Consider the following 21,105-nt stretch of genomic DNA (forward strand, 5'->3'; position numbering starts at 1 on the left):
TCTCAGGCTGTGTTTGCTTAATAGATGTGAAGACTTTTTAATTACTTTGGGAATACATTTCAGCCACTCTAAATTCTCCTTTTGATCCCCGCGATAGTTCCACAAATTCCCTTGAGAATTCGCCTTTGGATGCTTCCCCTTCTTGTTCCCACTGAGCCTGCGATTGCCAAAGTCACCAGAGACCTTTCTGCTACCAAATCCAGGTGACGCATTTAGCCTTTAGCTCACGGGCCCACTCTGCACATGCGCCCTGTTAAAACTTTCCCCTCCCTTGGCGTATGCGTCTCTGCTCTCTCGTACTTCTCTTTCTACCTCCCTGCTGCACCTTCTCAGCTTCTTTTAGGGAGCTCTTCTCTTCTGCCTGGCCCTTGAATTTGGGTGCTCCTCAGGGTTCTCTTCTCACTCTGTCTGCTCTCCTTCGTCATCTTTCCTATCCCCATCGCTTCAGGTACTGTCTTTAGGCTGGTGACTCACAGATCCATATATTCTTCCCAGGTGTCTGTCCACAGCATATAGGACCACCTGCCCAAATGTCCACTGGACATTGCCATGGGCAATTGAACCTTAAAACGCCCACCACTGAACTCACCGTCGTTGCTCTTTGCCCACCCACACCACTGGGTAAATGGCTCTACCTCTCCTTCCGTTGCTAATTTCAGAAACCAGGAGCTCACCCATAGCCCACATCCAACCTCTTACCAAATTCTGTTGGTTATATGTTCTCAACAGATTTCATGGGTAAGTTGCTCTTATTCACATGGATGTGCACTCACAATGCCAGACAGTCTTATATATGTATGCATGGAAATATGTATTATGTATATGTACTAATATAAATTTCACAACTACCTGATGGGGTATAGATACTTTCGTTACCCTCATTTTATAAATGAGGTAACTGAAGTTCAAAGAGATTAACTTGTCCAAAGTCACACAACTAGTAAGTTGCAGAGCTTGTCCCCCTGTCTTATGCACAGTAGGTTGTATTTATTTAAAAGTTCTGTGATCTCCCCATTGTTACAGGCTGTGCTCCAATGCCCCTCATACCTTACTGCACATACAAATCACTTGAGGAATTTGTTTAAGATTCAGGCTCTGATTTGTCATGTCTGGAGTAAACCAAATAGTGTGCATTTTTTTACAAGCTTCCATTGTGAAAATGACTTTTAGTTCCTTATATGTTTCTCATTTGATCTCTTAAGAAGATAGGAATAGGAAAAGGACAGGTGTGTTTGCTTCTATGAACTCCCTTTTTGGAGTGACATTTGGGTCATTTCCTCCTTCTCTGAGCTTCCGGCAGTTTTTCTTGGTCTCCCTGACTTCTCAAAGATTCCATTCAACAAGTTTTGATAAGAACATCCAGTTTGTCAGAATCCTCAGCTGTAGTTAACCTGATTCTGGGGGATGATTTCCTTAATGCTACAGAGAGTACTTTCCCAAATGTCCCACTCTGTCAGCATCATACTTATGCTTTCAAACAAATAACAACAACAACAAAACAACAACAGAAAGCCTTCACATCTCTCCTTTGCTTATGGAATAGAGCTTTTAGCTTTCCACAAATGGCTCCAACCAATCTTTGGAGGCTTCACGCCTCTGGCCCATGATCCAGCCAAATAGGCCTTTACTCACCGTCACCCAGGCCTCTGGGGCTTTTTTATGCCTCTCCGTCCTTCTAAAATGCCTTCTTGAAATACGCCTCTACCAGGGCTGTTTTCCATGCAGCCTTACCTGATTCCCCTATGGGAAAATCATCTTTCACTCTTTAGAACCCTGCAATTCTTTGCATTTCTCTATGGCACCTGTCATATTTTACACTGAAATTATTTGTGTGCATTTCTTATACCTTTTCAGTAGGCAGAACTCATGGTTCTTTCTTGTTGTATCCCCAGTGGCATCTAGCTCACTGCCAAATGTCTATGTATTAGCTAAAAGATCAATTTTGCTAAAAATCTGGTGTCTGATCAATTTTTTTCTTTTCTTAAATTTTTATATTACTTTCCAGTCTCTCTGTGTGTATGTGCACATGCATGCCGATATACTTTTAAACATACTTTTCTGATTATAAAAGGAATACATGCTCATTATAGAAAATTTGAAATATAGCGGAAAAGCACTGGAAAATTAAATTAGTCTGTAATCCTACCACCTATGGATAATCACTATTAAGATTTAGTGTGTGGGGGCTTCCCTCGTGGCGCAGTGGTTAAGAATCTGCCTGCCAATGCAGGGGACACGGGTTCGAACCCTGGTCTGGGAAGATCCCACATGCCGCGGAGCAACTAAGCCCGTGAGCCACAACTACTGAGCCTGCGCGTCTGGAGCCTGTGCTCCGCAACAAGAGAGGCCGCGACAGTGAGAGGCCCACGCACCGCGATGAAGAGTGGCCCCCGCTTGCCGCAACTGGAGAAAGCCCTTGCACAGAAACAAAGACCCAACACAGCCATAAATAAATAAATTAATTAATTAAAAAAAAAAAGATTTAGTGTGTGTCCCTTTAGTAAATAAATTTATATACAAAATGGTTTTATATATTTTTTTGTACTTCTTTACTTAAAAACAAAGTAGTCTCTTTTTGAAGACATAGATACTCTTCCACAAACAATTTTGTCTTCTTCCATCCAAATCTCTTATTTCTTCTGTATGTCTGATTGGCTACGCACTGGCTAGGACTCCAGAACCATAGTAAATATCATGGTTGCAGGCATCCTTATCCTGCAATCCCAAGTAAGTTTTTTAGGCAGTATGTGACGGTTATCTTTTCTCAATCATTGTGTGTCTGAGAACGTCTTGAGCTATGCCTTCCATAAGAACAGCTTGGTTGGTTTTAAAATTTCTGAGTCATCACCTTTCTCTCGTAAAAATGTTGGGGACTTCCCTGGTGGCACAGTGGTTACGAATCTGCCTGCCAGTTCAGGGGACACAGGTTTGATCCCTGGTCCGGGAAGATCCCACATGCCGTGGAGCAACTAAGCCCATGCACCACAGTTACTGAGCCTGTGCTGTAGAGCTTGAAAGCCACAACTACTGAGCCCGCGTGCCACAACTACTGAAGCCCATGTGCCTAGAGTCCGTGCCCTGCAACAAGAGAAGCCACCACAATGAGAAGCCCGCTCATGGCAACAAAGAGTAGCCCCCACTCGCCGCAACTGGAGCAAGCCCGTGCGCAGCAACAAAGACCCAACGCAGCTGAAAATAAATAAATAAATAAATTTATTTTTCAAAAAAATTCACAAATTTTGATCTGTTACTGTATTGTTTTCCTAGGCCTGCCGTAACAAATTACCACAAACTGAATGGCTTAAAACAACAGAAATTTATTCTCTCGTAGTTCTGGAGGCTAGAAGTCTGAAGTCAAGATGTTGGCAGGGCCACACTCCCTCTGAAGGTTCGAGGGAGAAATCCTCCCTTGCCTCTTCCAGCTTCCATGGTTGCCAGCAATCCCTGACATCATTTGGCTTGTAGCTGCATCACTCCAATCTCTGCTTCACGTGGCCTCCTGACCTGCATTTCTGTATCTGCATCTCCCTCTTTTCTCTTATAAAGACACCAGCCATTGGACTTAGGTCCCACCCTAATTCAGTGACCTCATCTTAACTTATTTAATTACATCTACAAAGGCCCTCTTTGCAAATAAGAGCACATTCTGAGGTTCCAGGTGGATGTAAAATGGCGGCAGGGGGCGGGGAACACCATTCAAGCCAGTATAGTTACTTTCTGCCCTATAGTGTTCAGAAAGAAGCCTGAGACAGTTTAGTTTATTTTCTTTCTTGGAAACCTTTCCTGCCTGGATCTTTCTCAAACCTTCTTCTTTATTCTTTTATTTTAAAAATGTTTCCCATAGTTTCTCTGTGTCTTTCTCTTCTCATCAATTTTTCCTAAAATATTGCATCTTTGCAAATCTTGGACCCAGGTCTTACGTCACGGATGAATATTTTCTTCAGATATATCTTTGAGTATTGCTCATTTTTTCCCCTTGAAACAATAAGGAAGATCTTTTTTCTGTCCTCTGTAGCTGTCTTTTCTTTCTCATTATTTTCATTTTGTTTTGTTCCTTTTCATTTTGGAAAGGCATCTCAAATGATAAACATACTACTGTCTCTGTTTTCTACAGTAAACGTTTTGCTTTCCTCCTCCAATGAGGATTTTAATCCTACATTTGCATATTTTGTCCTCTTTTATCTTGCCCGCTTCCACAAGCTTTATACACTTGTTGCAAAAATTGTCTTCTGTCTTATTGAGGACAACAACTGCTTTTCTAAACTTTTATTTTGGTTTCATAGTAAAAAGTGATGAGCTTCCTTTTTTAGTTTTCATGATCATATGTAGCATTTTTTTTCTCATAACTCCCATGTTGGTGATTTTTTTTTTTCCTTTTTACAAAATCTTCAAACAAAAACAAAGAGCTATTCAGACCTTGTATTTTCAACAGACAGAATGTACAATGGCCTGAGCCCTCATTGTCCTTTTGGGTACTGCAGCTTCTCTGAACCAAACATCTGGATGGCCAGTGGTTGTGCAAAGCTCCCTGATCAATATCCAGAATCTAGCTGGCATTTATCTTGTAAAGCTCTGCTGGAATGAGATAGGTTTGCTGCTCTGAACGAGTAGCTCTAGAGTTTATACATATAGCCAGGACTTAGGGGGCTCCAGGTAGCAGTCTGGTTGGAAGAGGAGTATTAGAGTAATGTTTGCTTAGCTCTTTACATAAGCTTGAGAAAATACCATCTGTGTAGATTAAAGAACAGGATGGAGATTAAGAAAGTTATATCTCCCCCCATCCCAACCACAATTTGGTGCCCCCAGCAGCTTGGCATATTGACAAAACCATGTTCCCCAGGGTACTCTGCTACCAGGACCCTTCCTGTCTGTCTCCCTACCTATGGCACGTTGCTTATGAAGCCTGCATTTTCTAACGTGGACTTTGTCTCCCTTTCTCCCCACATCTTGCCCAATGTGTTCTTGGAGAGAAAAAGAGGTGCTGGAATGGCTGGGGCTACCTTAAAATGCAGTACCTGTGCAGTAAAAGGATGACTCCCAATGTTTTATTGTTACTCTTCATATAGACCCAGTGTTTCTTAGCCCAAAGGAGGTGGTGAAGAGAAAAATAAATTGCCATCGAGCTTTCTGTAATGACCACAAATTTGCTCTGTTTTGGGCAACAAAGTCAGTGACCAAATATGTTTCCCAGTTCTTCTCCATTGGCCATACAGTAAGTAGATTTTGGCCATAGGGTGGACAGTCAGTCTTCAGACTCATGAATTGTCATCTTTTGTGCTGAATCTTCACAAATATTTTACTGGGAATTTGAGTATCAGGGACTACTAGTCAGATATTATTTTAATGAAGAAACCAAGATGGATAGCATTTGAGATGAAGGGTTAGATGACAGTACTCATCCTGACTTGCCTCAGATTTCTCAATAGAATAGGTGGAGAGGTCATTGCTTAGAAGAAGAGGTGTTTCTGGAGTGGCGATTTGGTGATTGACAAGTCAGGGCCAAGATGGGAGATGTAATGGGAAGTGAAAAAGGAATAGATAAAAGAACTGGGGAGTGGTAGTGAAGATCTAGCCATGGTCAAGAAGCACGAGCTTGTCGTAGGCCTAGTCATATGGAAACATGTTTCTTTGAACACAGAAGGGAAGTATGAGAGTTTACTTGGTAGGGGGTGATTGAAAACTGGGACTTGACTTGGTGGGCTTAAGTAGAACTCAGCAGTACAAAGGTCTATGTGTTAGTAAATGCACTGTTGATGTGATTAACCACAGATCCCCAGCTAGAATGTGTACCAGAAAGAGCCAGCATGGGTTATAAGTCAGGTACTGTGATGACAAATCTATACCAGTGTGGGTGAGAGCAGGTTTGGGGTCTTAGTAGTGGATGGCAAAGCCATGAAGTTAAGTGAGGTCATTGGATTTGAGACAGCTGAAGGACGTGAGCTCAAGACATCAGATAAATCATTGTGATGGACGTTGAGTTTGCTGAGGATGGTGGCCAGAGATGTGGATGTAAGTCTGAGCCCAGATCCGAGGCCTTGGTTGTTCTTTAGCCAACAATTATCTTCCTAGCTGGGGAATCTTCTAACCAATTCAGGTTCTCTTACATGTGCCCTGGTGCTCAGCACTCCAGCTGCCCAACCTCCCAAATCTTTTCTCTACCCCATGGCACAGGCAGAATAGGATGGAGGTGAAGAGTGGGAGGAAGAAAACATCTCCTCTGGTCCCCATGTCCACTCCCTTGCCTCTCGCTGCAGACAGCGGAAGTGAACCAGACTGACCAGGAGAAGTGAACCAGGGGCCCAGGAGCAGCACTTGCCAGTCAGGGGATGGCTTATTCCACCCATGTTCAGGCCTTATCTCCCCACCTTTTTTTGATGGAAACATTTGAACTTTCTTTCTTCCCTTCTGAGCCATACTTTCTAAATCAGGGGTATGGATGTGTGTCAGTGTGTCTACATGTCTGATTTGCATATGCAAATGGTCTCCTTGACCAGTATTTGTAGTTTTTAAAATCTACTTATGTTGGAAATCATTTCTCAAAGGTCCTGTACATCTTCCAGAATAAATTGCATTATAGTGACAAAACCTGCAGCTCCCCAAGGCAGAGCTGTCCCTCCAGCCTCTGACCGCCCCCAGTGCCCCATCCTTACTTCTGTGCTGTGGCATTTAACCAGGTTATGTGTGATTTATCTGTTTACATGTGTGTGTCTCTCTCTCCCAGTAGGCTCTGTGCTCCTCCAGGGTAGGGATCATGTTGCATTTGTCTTTATAATTCCAGCAGTTAGTACAGGCCCTGAGAAAGTAGTTCTCAATAATATCGGAAGAGTGACAAATGTTTAAACAGACCTTCCAAGAGTGTAAATGCAGCACTGAAATGGTTTAATCATACTAACAATAATCAGGGCATTTTATATTAATCATTATCCTATTATTATTAAAATACATATTGTTATAACATGATTGAGCACTTCCTATGTCCAGAAACTATTCTAGGCTCATTCCATGTTTTATATTATTGAATCCTCTCCACAAGCCTAAAAGCGGCTGCAATCATTGTCCTCATTTTAGAGATAAGGAAAATGGAATTTAGAGAGGAAAAATTAAGTGATTTGCCCAAGGTCACACAGCTAGTAAGTGTGGAACTGAAATTTGAACCTGATCAGTTGGGTGCCAAAACCCACACATGTAACCACTCATTTTAAAGAGAGGAGATAGGGGCGGGGGATGGAAATCTGAAATATTATTTTTAAACTTACAATTTACACAAATTTTAAAAGATTTTTTCCCTGGGTTAAAATACTGTTTCTGTGACTTATATATACCTGAATGCCAAGTACCCAGTGCATGATAAGCAGAGACCGCAGGGATCCTAGTGCTGCTTAAAGTATGGAAACAGACACCAGCCCAAAGAAACAAAGCAATTCAGTAGAGAGGAAAGAGCCTTTTGTTTTTGAAAATTTATGTATTTGTATTAATTTAGGAAATATTCTCATCTAATTGCCTCTAATATTAAACTAATAATACTTTTATTTACAGTAGTTAATGAATAACACTTTATTCTTCCTTTTTTAATTTTTTCTTTTACATTAATTTGTTAAATCATACAGATGGATATTATTGCTTGGATATTACTTTTTTCCAGAAATAAAACATCTAAGACATAGAACACTGTTTAGTGTTAAATGAATCAGTTACACTTTGGCTGAAATTAGAAAGCCTCTACTCCAGATATTAAATTACATGAATTTCCACCGTTTTTAGTGTATTTAACTAACTGAAGGTGTTTCAGCCTGAGAAACTGAATTGATCTTGGTCACCCAGAGTTGCATCAAGGTCCAGCATGTCACAGTCCTGTCCAGCGGAACTTTCCGTGACTGTGGAAATTTGTCATTTGCTCTGTCCAGGGTAGCCATCACCTGTGGCTACTGAACACTTAAAATACGGACAGCGCAACAGAGGAACTGAGTGTTTTTTATTTTATCTCAATTAATTTAAAATTAGATTTAAATGGGGCTAGTGGCTCCAGTATTGACCAATGCAGGAACTCTAAAGGAATCCCTCACAGGACCAGGCAGATCCTAACCAAGTGATGATTTGATTTGCTTTTTCCCTTTTCTCTCTTGGGCGCAGTCCTCCTCAGTACCGATCCTTTGGTGTATGACCAGGTTAGAAACGTTAGACAAAATAAAATAACGTAAAAATCATGTCTTTTTTTCTTAGCATTACTCACGTTAAATATATGTTAATTCCCTTTCCCTGAACTTCTGCACCAAAACAAACTCAAAAGAATTCTGCTATTTGTATCTTCTATAGGGAAACTCTCCCCTGCGTTCCCGGTGAGTGAGGGTGTGGCTGGCAGGTGGAAATGGGGCCCTTCCCCTCCTTGAAGACCCTCTGAGCCAGGACTGCCTCTGTGGGGTGGTGTTCTGACAACCTCTCCAGTTCTACAGTTATTGGTGTATTCAGGTTTCTTCCCCTCCTTAAAAGAATCTTCATTATGTATATTTTCCTAGAAAATTTCCATTTCACTGAAGTTTTTGGTAATAGTCGCATAGTCTCACATGGTATTCTCTCACACTTTAAAAAATCTCTTTTCTTCTTAGCAATTATATTTTCTTTATTATCACTCTGTGTATTTGTGTTTGTCTTTGATTTTTATTTATTTCTTTATTTTATTGAAATATAGTTGATTTACATTATTGTGTTAGTTTCAGGTGTACAGCAAAGTGGTTCAGTTATATATATGTGTATATATACACATTTATGTATATACAGGTATATATATAATTTTTCAGATTCTTTTTCATTATAGGTTATTACAAGATATTGAATATAGTTCCCTGTGCTATACAGTAAGTCCTTGTTGTTTATTTATTTTATACATAGTAGTGTGTATCTGTTAATCCCAAACTCCTAATTTATACAAATACGGAATGCTTCACAAATTTGCATGTCATCCTTGCTCAGGGACCATGCTAATCTTCTCTGAATCGTTCTAATTTTAGTATACATGCTGCCGAAGCGAGCACTCTTTGCTTTTTAGAATCAGACTTGCTGGCCATCTCTTGGATGTGTTTATCAATTCTACTGCCTTTCTAAATCTGTAATTTCTGCTCTGATCTTTTATTGATTCCTCCCCCCTGCTTTCCTTGGGTGTATTTCATTGTTCTTTTTGTACCTTCTAGCAGTTAATGCTTTAGTTCATTGTTTTTATTCTTTCTTATTTAATGATGAAATCATTTAAGTATCTGAATTTTCCTGTAAATACAGCATCTATTGCATTATCTGTTTTGATAGGTACTGTTCTCGTTGATGTCTGGATAGTGTCCAATTTTAGTTTTCCTACTTGACCCAAGAGTTTTTTCAGATGTATATTTTAAAATTTCCCACTTTTTTATCCTTTTGACACTAACTTCTCATTCAGTTGCACTATACTAAAAAAATCATCTGTATAGTTTCTGTTTTGCAGAATTTATTCATGCTTGCTTTTATCCAATATTTGATCAGCTTTTAAAACTTTAATAGATTTTCTTTAAAGGTATGTATTCTCTGTTTGTACCTTGATAAATTCAGTATATGTCTATTAAATCATGCTTATTAATTTTATTATTTGATTTCTCTGTAATTCCTTACTATTTCTTGCCTTGACCTATCAGAGAGAAATATACTAAAATCCCCCATTATAATTATAATTTTAGAAACTCCATCTATTTATAAGAGTTTTGTTTTATAATGAGTGTCTATAATTATTATATTTTGGGAGTGAGTAGCTCTATCTATCCATGTACCATAACTTTTTTTTTTTTTAATTTATTTATTTTATTTATGGCTGTGTTGGGTCTTCGTTTTTGTGCGAGGGCTTTCTCTAGTTGTGGCAAGCGGGGGCCACTCTTCATCGCGGTGCGCGGGCCTCTCACCATCGCGGCCTCTCTTGTTGCGGAGCACAGGCTCCAGATGCGCAGGCTCAGTAATTGTGGCTCACGGGCCCAGTTGCTCCGTGGCATGTGAGATCCTCCCAGACCAGGGCTCGAACCCGTGTCCCCTGCACTGGCAGGCAGACTCTCAACCACTGCGCCACCAGGGAAGCCCCATAACTTTTTTAATGATATTTTTTTCCTAAGTTCTGCCATCTGATTTTATTATTCCCTCACCATTTTCTCCCCAACTTACCATGAATATTTTTTACTTTGCCTTTCTTTTTCAGGATTATCTTATTGTATTTACTGTATTGTTTTATTTTATTATCTCTTGCAGCTAGTTGGATTTCATTTGTATTTCCAATCCTCGAGTCTTTCTTCCTTTAATAGAGGAGTGTAGCCCATTGATATTTATTGTAATGGCTGTGCTGTTCTCTCCAATGACCTCTAGGAGGTGTTCCAGACTCCCCGTTATCCACTTCCTCATTTTACCCCTCTCCCTCACTCCATCCTTTAGGAGTGCAGATCTGGACTGATCAGATTAAAAAATATCTTACTGGTCACTGAACTCCTGGGTAGGCAGACCACTTGCAAAGGTCAGAGCACATGTGGGAATGTCCTTTTTGGACATTTCTCCTGAAGAATAACAAAGGGCCAGGTATACTCCTGTGTGAGGAGACTGCCTGACTCCCTCCTCTCTGCTGGCTTTAGAGGGGTGAGATCTCAGATTGCCTTGCTCTCTACTTTGTTTCTAAACCTTTCGGGCTGGTCTGCAGTAAATAAAGGCATTCTCTAGTTGTGGTCTAGCTCAATAGTAAGGGACCTTACCAGAGGGTAGTTGGTCTATGGAATGATTTGGTTGGCCTTGGGTTCTCTGCCCAAAGACCATCTTAACAACACCCCAGTCCATTATTCCTTGTATTTTTCTCTCAGGTATGTTCTCTGTGTTTTTGATAATCATTTTCCTCTATTTATCTCAAACTGATATTCTAATCTACTCTTTTGGGGTATTTTCTTCTCAGTAACTAATTTTGAATTCACTATGGTCACTGTGAAATGTGGTCTACATTTCAAAATTCAGAAACCATGCTTTTACATCAGAAAGCTGATCACAGATTGTTCCATATTCATAGATCAAGTATCCTCCCAAATTATTACAATTAGTGATGGCCTAAAATTTCCTTGTGCTTTTTGTAGTAAATTATATTTCCTAGAACATTTGCTCATATACCTCAAGTCAGTTTCCACATTTTAAATTATGGACTTGTCATAGATTTCATGATTTTTTTCTTTGTTCTTCCTTGTAGGGTATGTTATAGGGTATATAGTTGGCTTAGAACATCAAAATGCAGTTAAAAACAAGTGTATTTCTCTGTCACATCCAGCCAAGCATTTTAAGTTGTTGGGTGGCTGTGCCCCACACATTCAGGCTTGGGATGAACCCACTGTCTTCAATATGGACTTCGAGGTCTCTCTGGTCATTGAGGTTTAACCAGTGGAGGGAAAGAGCACGTGCGGGGGCACCTCCCCTCTCTAAAGGGCTGGGATCCCTGAATGCCACTGGGACTTTGACCCACCTGCAAGTGGGGAGATGAAGTCAAATGGCCACCTTGAGGGAACTGTGGTCTAGCCATGTGTCCGGCTACAATTCCATTACGGTGGAAGATGGTGAGAATGGATTTTGGCGGCAACCAGAACTCTGTACCACGTGGAAAGAGTCGGAGGAGAGGGCTTCTTGGTTGTGCAGTACTGGACATTTAGATGAGTTCTAGTAGACATTGTGTCATTCCTGAGTCAAATCTCCTTCCAACAAAGGGAAGAGTTTATAGATTTTTAATAGTTTTAATTGGCCAGATCAGGCTTATGAGGAATAATAGAAAGAAAACTACTGATAGAAACAGCTTCTCTGCTGTGTTAAAAGGGTATTTTTTTCCTGGAGTGTTATTTTTTTCAACCCCTCGTTCACTGGAGCACTGTCCCCTTTCACGTCAGGTGGTGTACCAGTCCTCATCAGCACCAGCCTCCACGACACCCTCTGGTTTACTTAACCAGCTGCCCGAGCCAGCTGGGGGTTGGGGGTGCGGGGCAGGGGAGCTCTGGGGCTGCCATTCCACTTGTCAGCGAGAGTCACTTCCCCAGTGTGACTGGTAGGTCGCCTTCCCACCTACTGCCCAAACACCCACCCTCACCTCAGACAGGCCCTGCCAGCATGAGCTCAGCAGTATTAGTTTGACCTTAGCTGGACTAAGTTACTACTCAGGCTGCCTTTCCCTTGCAAATGGTGATTCAAGTGATTTGGTCTGTCCTTCACCTTGATCTTTCTTTCATCATAGACCTGGTAGAATCCCTTTGAAATTTCTTGGGTGAGTAATGAACCTTCTTGGTTTCTGGGGCTAGAGTAGATCTTATCCCCAGTCTTATATCCCTTTGGTCATTTCCACAGGGATTTGGCATTCATCTGTTCATGGATTTCTTGTGTAATAAATATTTAGTGAGTATCAATACTGTGTTAGGCAATGAGCATAGCTCTGGGGATCCAGTGGTGAGAAAACCATAGTCTTCCTGGAGCTTCTCAGTGGGAGTGGAGGGGGTGCATGAGGAGAGACAGGCATGAATCAGGTGACGGCACAAAGGAATGGCAATCAGAACCCTGAGGCCCTCTCTGAGACTTGCAATGGGAGCCTTTCCCAGGCAGTGAGGTCAAGGAAGGTGTCTGAGCAACGGGGGCTGTGGTGAAATTGAATGATAAGGAGTTCACGAGGGGAAGCGGGGAGAGGAAGCCCTTCCAGGTGAGGGGGTCCTGTGCGTGCACATCCTCTGGTGGGAAGGGGGGGGATGCCAGGATAGAGATGGGATCGTGGGACAATCAGATTCGCAGTTGCCAAAATCCGCTGCGCTTTGATGTGAGGAGTGGTTTGGAGAGAAGCGATGGTGGGTGGATGCACAGGCCAGTTAGGAGATGGTTGCAGTCACCCAGGGGAGAGATGACAGTGACCTGATGGAGATGGTGGTGGTGGCGATGGTGACGGTGATAGAGTTAAACATGTTAGACTAAGGCAGGAGTTCAGGGTCTTCATGGATTTTGTGATTATAGTTCAGAGGGAGCTAAATTCTTTCTAACCATCAAATCATTAAACATGTCCTTCCTTTCTTCTTCTTGAACCTTTCAATCAAGATAAGCGATAAGCTTCTTGTTCTAATCTCAGCAAAGGAAAAGGGCATCATAGCCTGTGCCTAGCAGTGTCTGGAATGTAGTCCACCACTATTTATACTTGTTATGTGAATGAATGACTGAATCAGTGAATGACGGTCAGGTCTTCTCCCAAGCCTTTGAGTCCTGGATGAGACTGGCTATAGTGAGGACTATATCTACCAACCTCTAATACAGGGATGTGTGTGTCACCCTCTCTCTTTATACCCCCATGGCAGACATTAGTAATTGATTGCGGCTCCTGGCAACAATGTGTGACAGTACACATGGAGTATTACCAACCAGGGAAACCCTTCTCAGTCTTGGTGTCCAGAGGTAGATCTGATACCGTGTGACCCAAAGTGCCCACCATACTCTGCCATGTGGCTCAAAGTCCCCAAGCAAACAGACACTCATGCAGGACATTCCCAGGGCTTAGAGATCACCTCGCAGGAGCTGAGAGCAAAGGTCAGACCTCTCTTTGGGCAAATTAAATTCTTTTCTACGTAGCCTCTATTGCCCATCTTCAGTCTATCAACAGTGTAATGATCTGATGATATAAAAGCTAAACATATACATAAAAATCTTCTTCGTAATTTTTTTTAGAAATTATTTTGCAGGATATAGGTTAGGTATACATATAAGTTAGGACCTTATCATGGACATTCCATGGAGGAGGGTTAAGTAGGGTACTGGTCAGATGAGGATAACAGGCTTCTGGAATCTGACTGCCTGTGTTCACATCCCAGGCCTACCACTGACTTAGATGTAACCTTGCCTAGTTATTTTAACCTTTCTCTGCCTCAGTTTCCTCATTCATAAATGAGAATAATGATAATACCTACTTTGTGTTGTTTTTATGAGAATTAAATGAGATAATACATGTTAAGGCCAGAGGAGTACAGGGCACGTAGAAGCTCTCAATAAATATTAGATACTATTATTTTTGTATTTATCACGGGAAAAGTTTATCAATCTTTTTCAAACAATTTTCCTTGGGAAAAGTTGTAGAGTTTTTCCCTGAAATTTTTCCATTTATTTTCACACTTTCATATCTCTGAAAGACGAGTAAAAATATGAGATAATCATTCTTAAGAAATTGTGTATCATTTTACTGGGTAAGACTTGAGAAGTGCCCCTCTGGGCAAGTGTGTTCTAATGGGATTTCTGGGATATGGAAATCGTTGGCAGATCTTTGCTGCAAATTTGTGGGCAGATTTAAAAGGTTAAAAAAAGACATGTCGGGGCTTCCCTGGTGGCGCAGTGGTTGAGAGTCCGCCTGCCGATGCAGGGGACACGGGTTCGAGCCCTGGTCTGGGAAGATCCCACATGCCGCGGAGCAACTGGGCCCGTGAGCCACAACTACTGAGCCTGCGCGTCTGGAGCCTGTGCTCCGCAACAAGAGAGGCCGCGATGGTGAGAGGCCCGCGCACCGCGATGAAGAGTGGCCCCCACTCGCCGCAACTGGAGAAAGCCCTCACACAGAAACGAAGACCCAACACAGCCAAAAATAAAAATAATAAATAAATAATAAATAAAAAATTAAAAAAAAAAAAAAGACATGTCATTTTCCTAAGTTGTTCCTAAGTTGCTACTGAGAAATCTAGAAGATTTAGGAGAAAGTAAGTTAAATCTTGAGTCAGTGATTTTAGGACTGATGCACCAAGCACTGATTTCTTTTTAACTCATCCCTTTTTAGCACCGAGCTCCTTGAATGGAGACTGCCTATTTGCAAGCATCGCATTGCTGGAGCTAAAATACAGTCTGCCAGCCTTGGAAGGGACTAATTGGCCTTTTGGAAACTGTTTGAAACTGAATGAAGCACAAGAGCTTTCTGTGATGTTAGTAGAGGCTTGAGTTTCTGCCAGCCATTAATTGTTTTTTAGGCTTTCCTGTGAAGGCAGCTGAACTTGAGACTTGGCTTTCGGTTTTGCCGTCTGTGAGCTACGCTTGTCCGCGTGTGACGTGTGTTAAGGTTGTAGGGAGCATCACCTCGAAGCTTCAGTATTGGAATATGTTCAGATTTAGATTTGATGGTCTTGTTTTCCACTCTTATGGGTTAGGTGTTCCTCACTCTTCAGCTTCCTAAAGACTGGGGCCCACCTGTACGAGGGCGTGGCTGGTAGAGCTTCCAAGAGACTCTTAGCTCTAGGCTGGGCCCTCCAGCTCTCGCTGGATTTGACTTACTCATAGGCAGATACGGACAGATGGAAGGGGCATTGCAAATGGTGACCCAGCTCCCTAACTGAGTGCTCTTTTGTCCCCCAGCTTATTTCTAGTGATGCCGATGGAGCCATCCAAAGGGCCGGAAGGTTCAGAGTGGAAAACGGCTCTTCAGATGAGGTAAGGAAGTCTGTATCATCAACAGCAGACAATCATGGTGCCTGTGATACAGCCGTGAGCAGCTTGTGATCCTCTTTTCCACAGAAGACCTGCCTAAATGGAGCCCAGGAAGGGGTCAGTAGGGCTCTTCAGAGTTTTGCTTGAAGCAAACAGGAAGGGAAAGTGCCATCATTCTTTGTATGGAAGGTGCTATTAATAGAGTGACGCGTACCCTTTGAAAGATCTGTAATAAAGCCAGGTAGATACATGAAGGTGGTCTGCCAGCAATGGGACCAAAGACAAATTCACAGCCACAGCACCCTTTGTGAATGGCCCCTGGAACCCTAGCTCTTACCCTCTGCCAGGCTTGTAGGCTTGGAACTGCCGTGTGAGCAATGTCAGGGTCCAGGAGAGAGATGCAAAAAATTACTGTGATTATAAAATGTCGTCTTTATTCAGAGAAGACACCAAGAAAGGAGGCCATTCCTGTCTGCCACTGCTTGGGCCCAAGCCCTCTTCCTGGGCTCTGCTGGTCATCCTCGCCATAGGCCACAGGGACTCGCCTTGCTGGCCTTTCTTTGTTAAAACTTCCACTGCCCGCTCCATCCCTTGGAGTCTACCCCCAGAACTGCTGAGTGCTATCTAAGCCCCCCAGTTTTTTCTTCTTTGCTGCTTCTCTGAGAGGCAGCCCATTGCAGTGCTTCAGCACCCCCAGCTTTGGCATCAGGCAAGCCTGGGTTCAAGTTCCAGCTCCCCCACCTCCTAGTTGTGTGACCCTAGGCAAGTAATCAGCCTTTCTGAAGCCCGGATTCTTCATCTGTAAGGAGGAAACGGTCTTGGGATTATCGAGAGGATTCAGTGAGCTAAGCTTGTAAAGCTATTAGCGCTCTGCCCAGTGTATAGTGAGAGTTCAGTGAGTGAGAACTGTAATAGTAATAATGGTTGTTGTTGTTCCCATAAGTGGTGCTGTATGGCCAGCCTTGCCCTCCTGACCACTTCCTTAATCACGTTCTTGGTGATGGGCTATGGATTTAACTTGAAAGCCACAGCATTCAGGAAGTTGTTGCTCATCTTCACCTTTGCCTTAACTTAGCAAAGCCCTTCACCCAGACGTGGTACCCTCACCATTGCTGTGAGGCAAAGGGGGCAGTCCCACCTTGGGCTGGACCCCTGAATAGGTGCCCACATACTTCTTATCCAGAATGATGTCAACTGACCTGCATAGAAGAAAGGACTCCCAGGGAAATTTGCTTCTGAAGCTTGGTAACAGCCCTCCCCAAATGGTCCTGCTCCTGAGACAAGACAGTCTTATCCTCACAGATTCAAGCAGTCAAGGGTGTCCCAGGAGCTAAGCCAGGAACAGAAGCATTGAGTCCTCATTCTCCAGTGTTCAGAAAGCTAGCAGCCGCCAGGCCGAGTATCTACTTTGAGCACCTAAGTACCGGAGATACCAGAGGTTGCTGTACCTCAACACATCTTTCTGCTACCAAAATTTTACAGAACTTCAGCCCAGCCCGAAATGAACAAACTGTACTGGCTTTCCGCGCCCCACATAAGCACAACTCTGGCCTCTGCCAAGACCAGCGTCTAGAGGAAATCCACAACTCCCCAGAAAAAGATAAATGGAGCCTTCATGCAGTCCTAGGATCACTGCACACTTTGGTTATCAAACACTCCTGCCTGGCCCTGTCACCTGGCCATGCCACATGCCAGAGGACAAGGTCAGGGACTGGAAATCACCTATGGTGGGTCATGGGCCACAGTGGCTCCAGAGTCAGGCTGCTGGGGTTCAAATCATGGCCCCACAACTCACCAACAGTGTGGCCATGGGCAGTTCACTTAACACCTTTGGAACCATTTGGTGGAGTTACTGATTTAACAAACCCTTGTGGTCTGGTGCATTCAAAACACAGTCCTGTCTCAGATTGCTTCTGTGGGCTCAAATACTGTTTTAAATTTTGGTCCACCAAAGCCACCGAGCATGAGTGCTCCATTGGAGCACCTTGGCTGGGTTTTATATCCATGGTCTTCAGTTAAAAGCTCTGGCCAGTGCTAGCGCCCAGCCTGGTGAAAGACCGTGGAGGAACGTGAGACTCAGAGGAAAAAAAACCTGGCTTGCTCTGAGTTTGTTAAAGCAGTTATTGCATTAGAAGGCTCAACACGCTGCTTGAAGTTTTTCAAACCCATGAACAAATTGCAAAGCAATTTCATTACTGAGTTATTTTTCCTTTTATCGTTGCATCGATACAGTATGGATACTAGACCCTTATCAGATATATGATTTGCCAAAATTTTCTCCCACTCCTTAGGCTGTGTTCTCACTTTCTTGATTGTGTCCCTTGAAGCATAAAAGTTTCTTAATTTGCTAATATCTAGTTCATCTATTTTGTCTTCTGTTGCTTGTGCTTCTCCTATCGTATCTAAGAAACCATTGCCTAATCCAGGGTTGCTTGGTCACTTTTTAGAGTTTACTCTTCCCTTTGGATAATGTCAAATTTGTCTTTTATTTCTTTAAACATAGTCAGTATAATGGTTTTATTATCTGTGACTGATAATTCCAATATGTGAGGGTTTTTGTGGCCCTCTGTCTGTTAGATTTTTCTCCTGGCATATTCTCATGGTGTACTGTGCTCCTCTGTGTGCTTGGCTGCCTGATTGTGTGCTGTTTGTTGTTCTTGAAGATGATTTTTTAGGAATAATATAAGGCTTAGGATGCATTGCCTTTTGGTACAGAGTGTGATCCTGTGATTTATTATAAGAAATATATATTTGGTCTTCGTACCTCTTCCTGGCACAGAGCTCCTAAAACCCTTGGAATTTTCTAAGTAATGAGAGTGATCGTGGTGTCTTTTGTTATGTTAATAAGTGACTTCTGGAAAGCCCCTAAGTTTCCTAAGGATGGGGGCTGGTCACCAGAGGAACCAATCACATGATTAGAGGGTTAGCACTTCAGTCCAACCCCAGCCTCCTGGGAGGGGAGAGGGGCTGGAGAGTGAGTTCAATTCCCAACGGCCAATGATTTAATCAGTCCTGCCTATGGGATGCAGCCTCCATAAGAACTTGAGAGGGCAGCGTTTAGAGAGCTTCCAGATGGGTGAACACCTGGAGATTCCAGAAGAGTGGCCGGCTCGGAGAGCATGGGCACTCCACACCCCCTCCCACGTCCACATACCTTGCCCCATGCATCTCTTCCATCTGGCTGTTCCTGAGTTATATCCTTTTATAATAAACTAGTAATCTAAGTAGTCAAGCGTTTCTCTGAGGTCTGTGCTCTAGCAAATTAATCACACCCAAGGAGAGGGTCATGGGAACCTTCAGTCTATAGCCAGTTGATCAGAAGCACAGGTGACCACCAGGACTTGCAGTTTGCATCAGAAGTTGCAGACGTCAGAAGCAGTCTTGTAGGACTGAGCCCTTAACCTGTGGGATCCGACACTGTCTCCAGGTAGACAGTGTCAGAATTGAGTTGAATTACAGGACACCCAGCTGGTGTCGGAGAATTGCTTGGTGGTGTGGGGAGAAACCACATATTGGAATTGGTGTCAGAATCAGAGGGAGGGTTTGCATTTGCTTTTGCCAGACACCTTTAAACTAAAGTCCCAGCTTGAAACTTTTTAAACCCTTTAAGCCAAGATACAGGATGGAGCTGCAAATTTACATAAAGGCTGGCTTGTGGTCATAGCACCTCAGAGACACTCCTCCACTCAGCACTGTGGCAGGCTTCCTTGGAGTCTTTGGGGTAGAGGTGGTCTCTTCCGATTCACTCTTTTCTTGAATGTGTAACCCTTTGGGGTCCCAGCTTAGTGTGGGGTGGGTCTCCTATAGACTTACCTACTTCAGTGGATCCTGGGGGTTTGATTCTTTGCCCTCTTGCCTCTTGAGGTCACCAAAACCCAAGAGTAATTTTACCAGGATCGATAGATATCTTCAAGCTAAAGAGAATTTCCATGCTCCGCTTACCTCTCCGGGTTCCCACTTGCCTTTGTTTTGACTGGTAATTCCTTACTATCTTGTAAGCTCCCCAGTGCTTTTAAGGAGATGACTTTAATACTTGTCTAATGCTTTTAGTTTCTTCAGTGGGAGGTTTGGTCGAATAACCTAGCTCACCATTACCAAAAACATAAGTTATATCAGGAGCGCTATTCATATAATACATCAAGTCATTCATTCAACCCACACGCAGCATCACTTCTCGGTGCCAGACAGGCTGAGCGCTGGTGATGCGGGAATGAATAAGACTGCTGACTGCTAAGGTCCCTGCCCCCGTGGGCTCACAGACAGGCAGGAGAGCGGTCAGTAAATAACACAGATACATAGGATGATTGCAAATTTTGGTAACTCCTGTGGAGAAAACACACAGGGGGCGTGTCATAAGGACGTCACGGTGAGGCCCAGGCTCCGAGCAGTGCTTCTCAGACTGTGTGGTGAAGGGCCTGCTTTTTTATTTCCACTCTGTTGCAGGACTCTCTGTGGTCCTACTACGTATGACCGGTTTGCAGCACCCCCTCATACAACTCACCACCAAATTCAGTAACACCCAGATTGGTCTGGGTTCTGTTTAAGGAAGCTAATCCCCTAAGACTTGCTCTCCACTGCTGTCTACTTCATCACAGACTGTTGGCAGATCAGCACCCATCTGTGGACCACACCTTCCTGCCGTAGAGTTCATCTAGGCCCGTCCTCCACCCAAGGCATGAACCCCTGTAACCCCTGTAGCTCATCTGTCCCTGCCTGAATATATCTCCAGTGATGGGAAACTTGCTCCCCCCTTGATAGGTTTTTTCCTCTGGACACCAAGCAGTTCCATCACCAACTAGGTCTCCCACAATTCAGTTCAATTCTGACCGTAACTACCTGGAGCTAGCGTCAGGCTCCACTGGTTTCAGGCTCAGTTCCACACACTGCCCTCACTTCAGATACCGGTGGCAAGTATCAGGTCCCCAGGGTACCCACACATCCGTCTAACTTGGCTACAAAGTCAGGGGTTCCCATAACCCCCCTCCTCGGGTTCTGTAATTCACTGAAATGACTCACAGAACTCAGGAAAGCACTTTACTTACCATACCCATTTATTACAAAGGATACAACTTGGGAGCAGCCAAATGGAAGAGATGCAGAGGGCAAGGGATGGGGAATGGGGGCACAGAGCTCCCCTGCCCTCTTTGGGTGCACCACCCTCCCAGCACCTTGATATAGTCACCAACCCAGAAGCTCACATGGGTATGGTTGATTAATTCCTTCAATCTCCAGCCCCTCTCCCCTCCCGAAAGGTTGCAAGGTGGGGCTGAAAGTGCCAAGCTTCTAATCAAGTTTGGTCTTTCTAGCTACCGGCCCCATCCTGAAGCTAGCTAGGGGCCCACCAAGAGTTGCCTCATTGGAGCAAAAGATGCTCCTGTCACCCTTATGTCTCAGGAAATGCCAGGGGTTCTAGGAGTTCTGTGCCAGGAGCCAGAGACAAAGCCGAAATATAAATTTCCCATTATACCACAACCCTAAAGTTACTTCCATTTTTCGGCATCTCTCATTTCTAGAAAGTTCTTTTTATTGGACAGAATTCATCTGTCTATATTTTCCACTCAGAGTTTCTATTTATGGTTTCTGGAGCCCAGAGTGTAAGGCTGAGCCTTCTTCAGCGTGATAGGCCTTCAAGCATTCCAAGACATCTGCTGTTTTTCT

At 43.3% G+C, this 21,105-nt stretch overlaps 1 protein-coding gene across 8 annotated transcripts in view; it reads left to right on the plus strand.

Moving 5' to 3' along the window:
• Positions 1–21,105, plus strand: part of GARNL3 (GTPase activating Rap/RanGAP domain like 3) — a 154,452-nt gene that overhangs the window by 54,381 nt on the left and 78,966 nt on the right. For 7 of the 8 annotated variants that reach the window (XM_082402606.1, XM_082402608.1, XM_082402613.1 and 4 more), the window contains one exon: positions 15,376–15,450. In XM_082402606.1, the coding sequence (XP_082258732.1) occupies positions 15,376–15,450 (75 nt within the window). Of the gene's footprint in view, positions 1–8,711; positions 8,853–15,375; positions 15,451–21,105 lie in introns of those variants that run through there. The other variant, XM_082402611.1, reaches the window with a different exon arrangement.

Source organism: Balaenoptera borealis, assembly GCF_965194805.1.
Source record: "Balaenoptera borealis genome assembly, chromosome: 8".
Classification (NCBI taxonomy): Eukaryota; Metazoa; Chordata; class Mammalia; order Artiodactyla; family Balaenopteridae; genus Balaenoptera; species Balaenoptera borealis.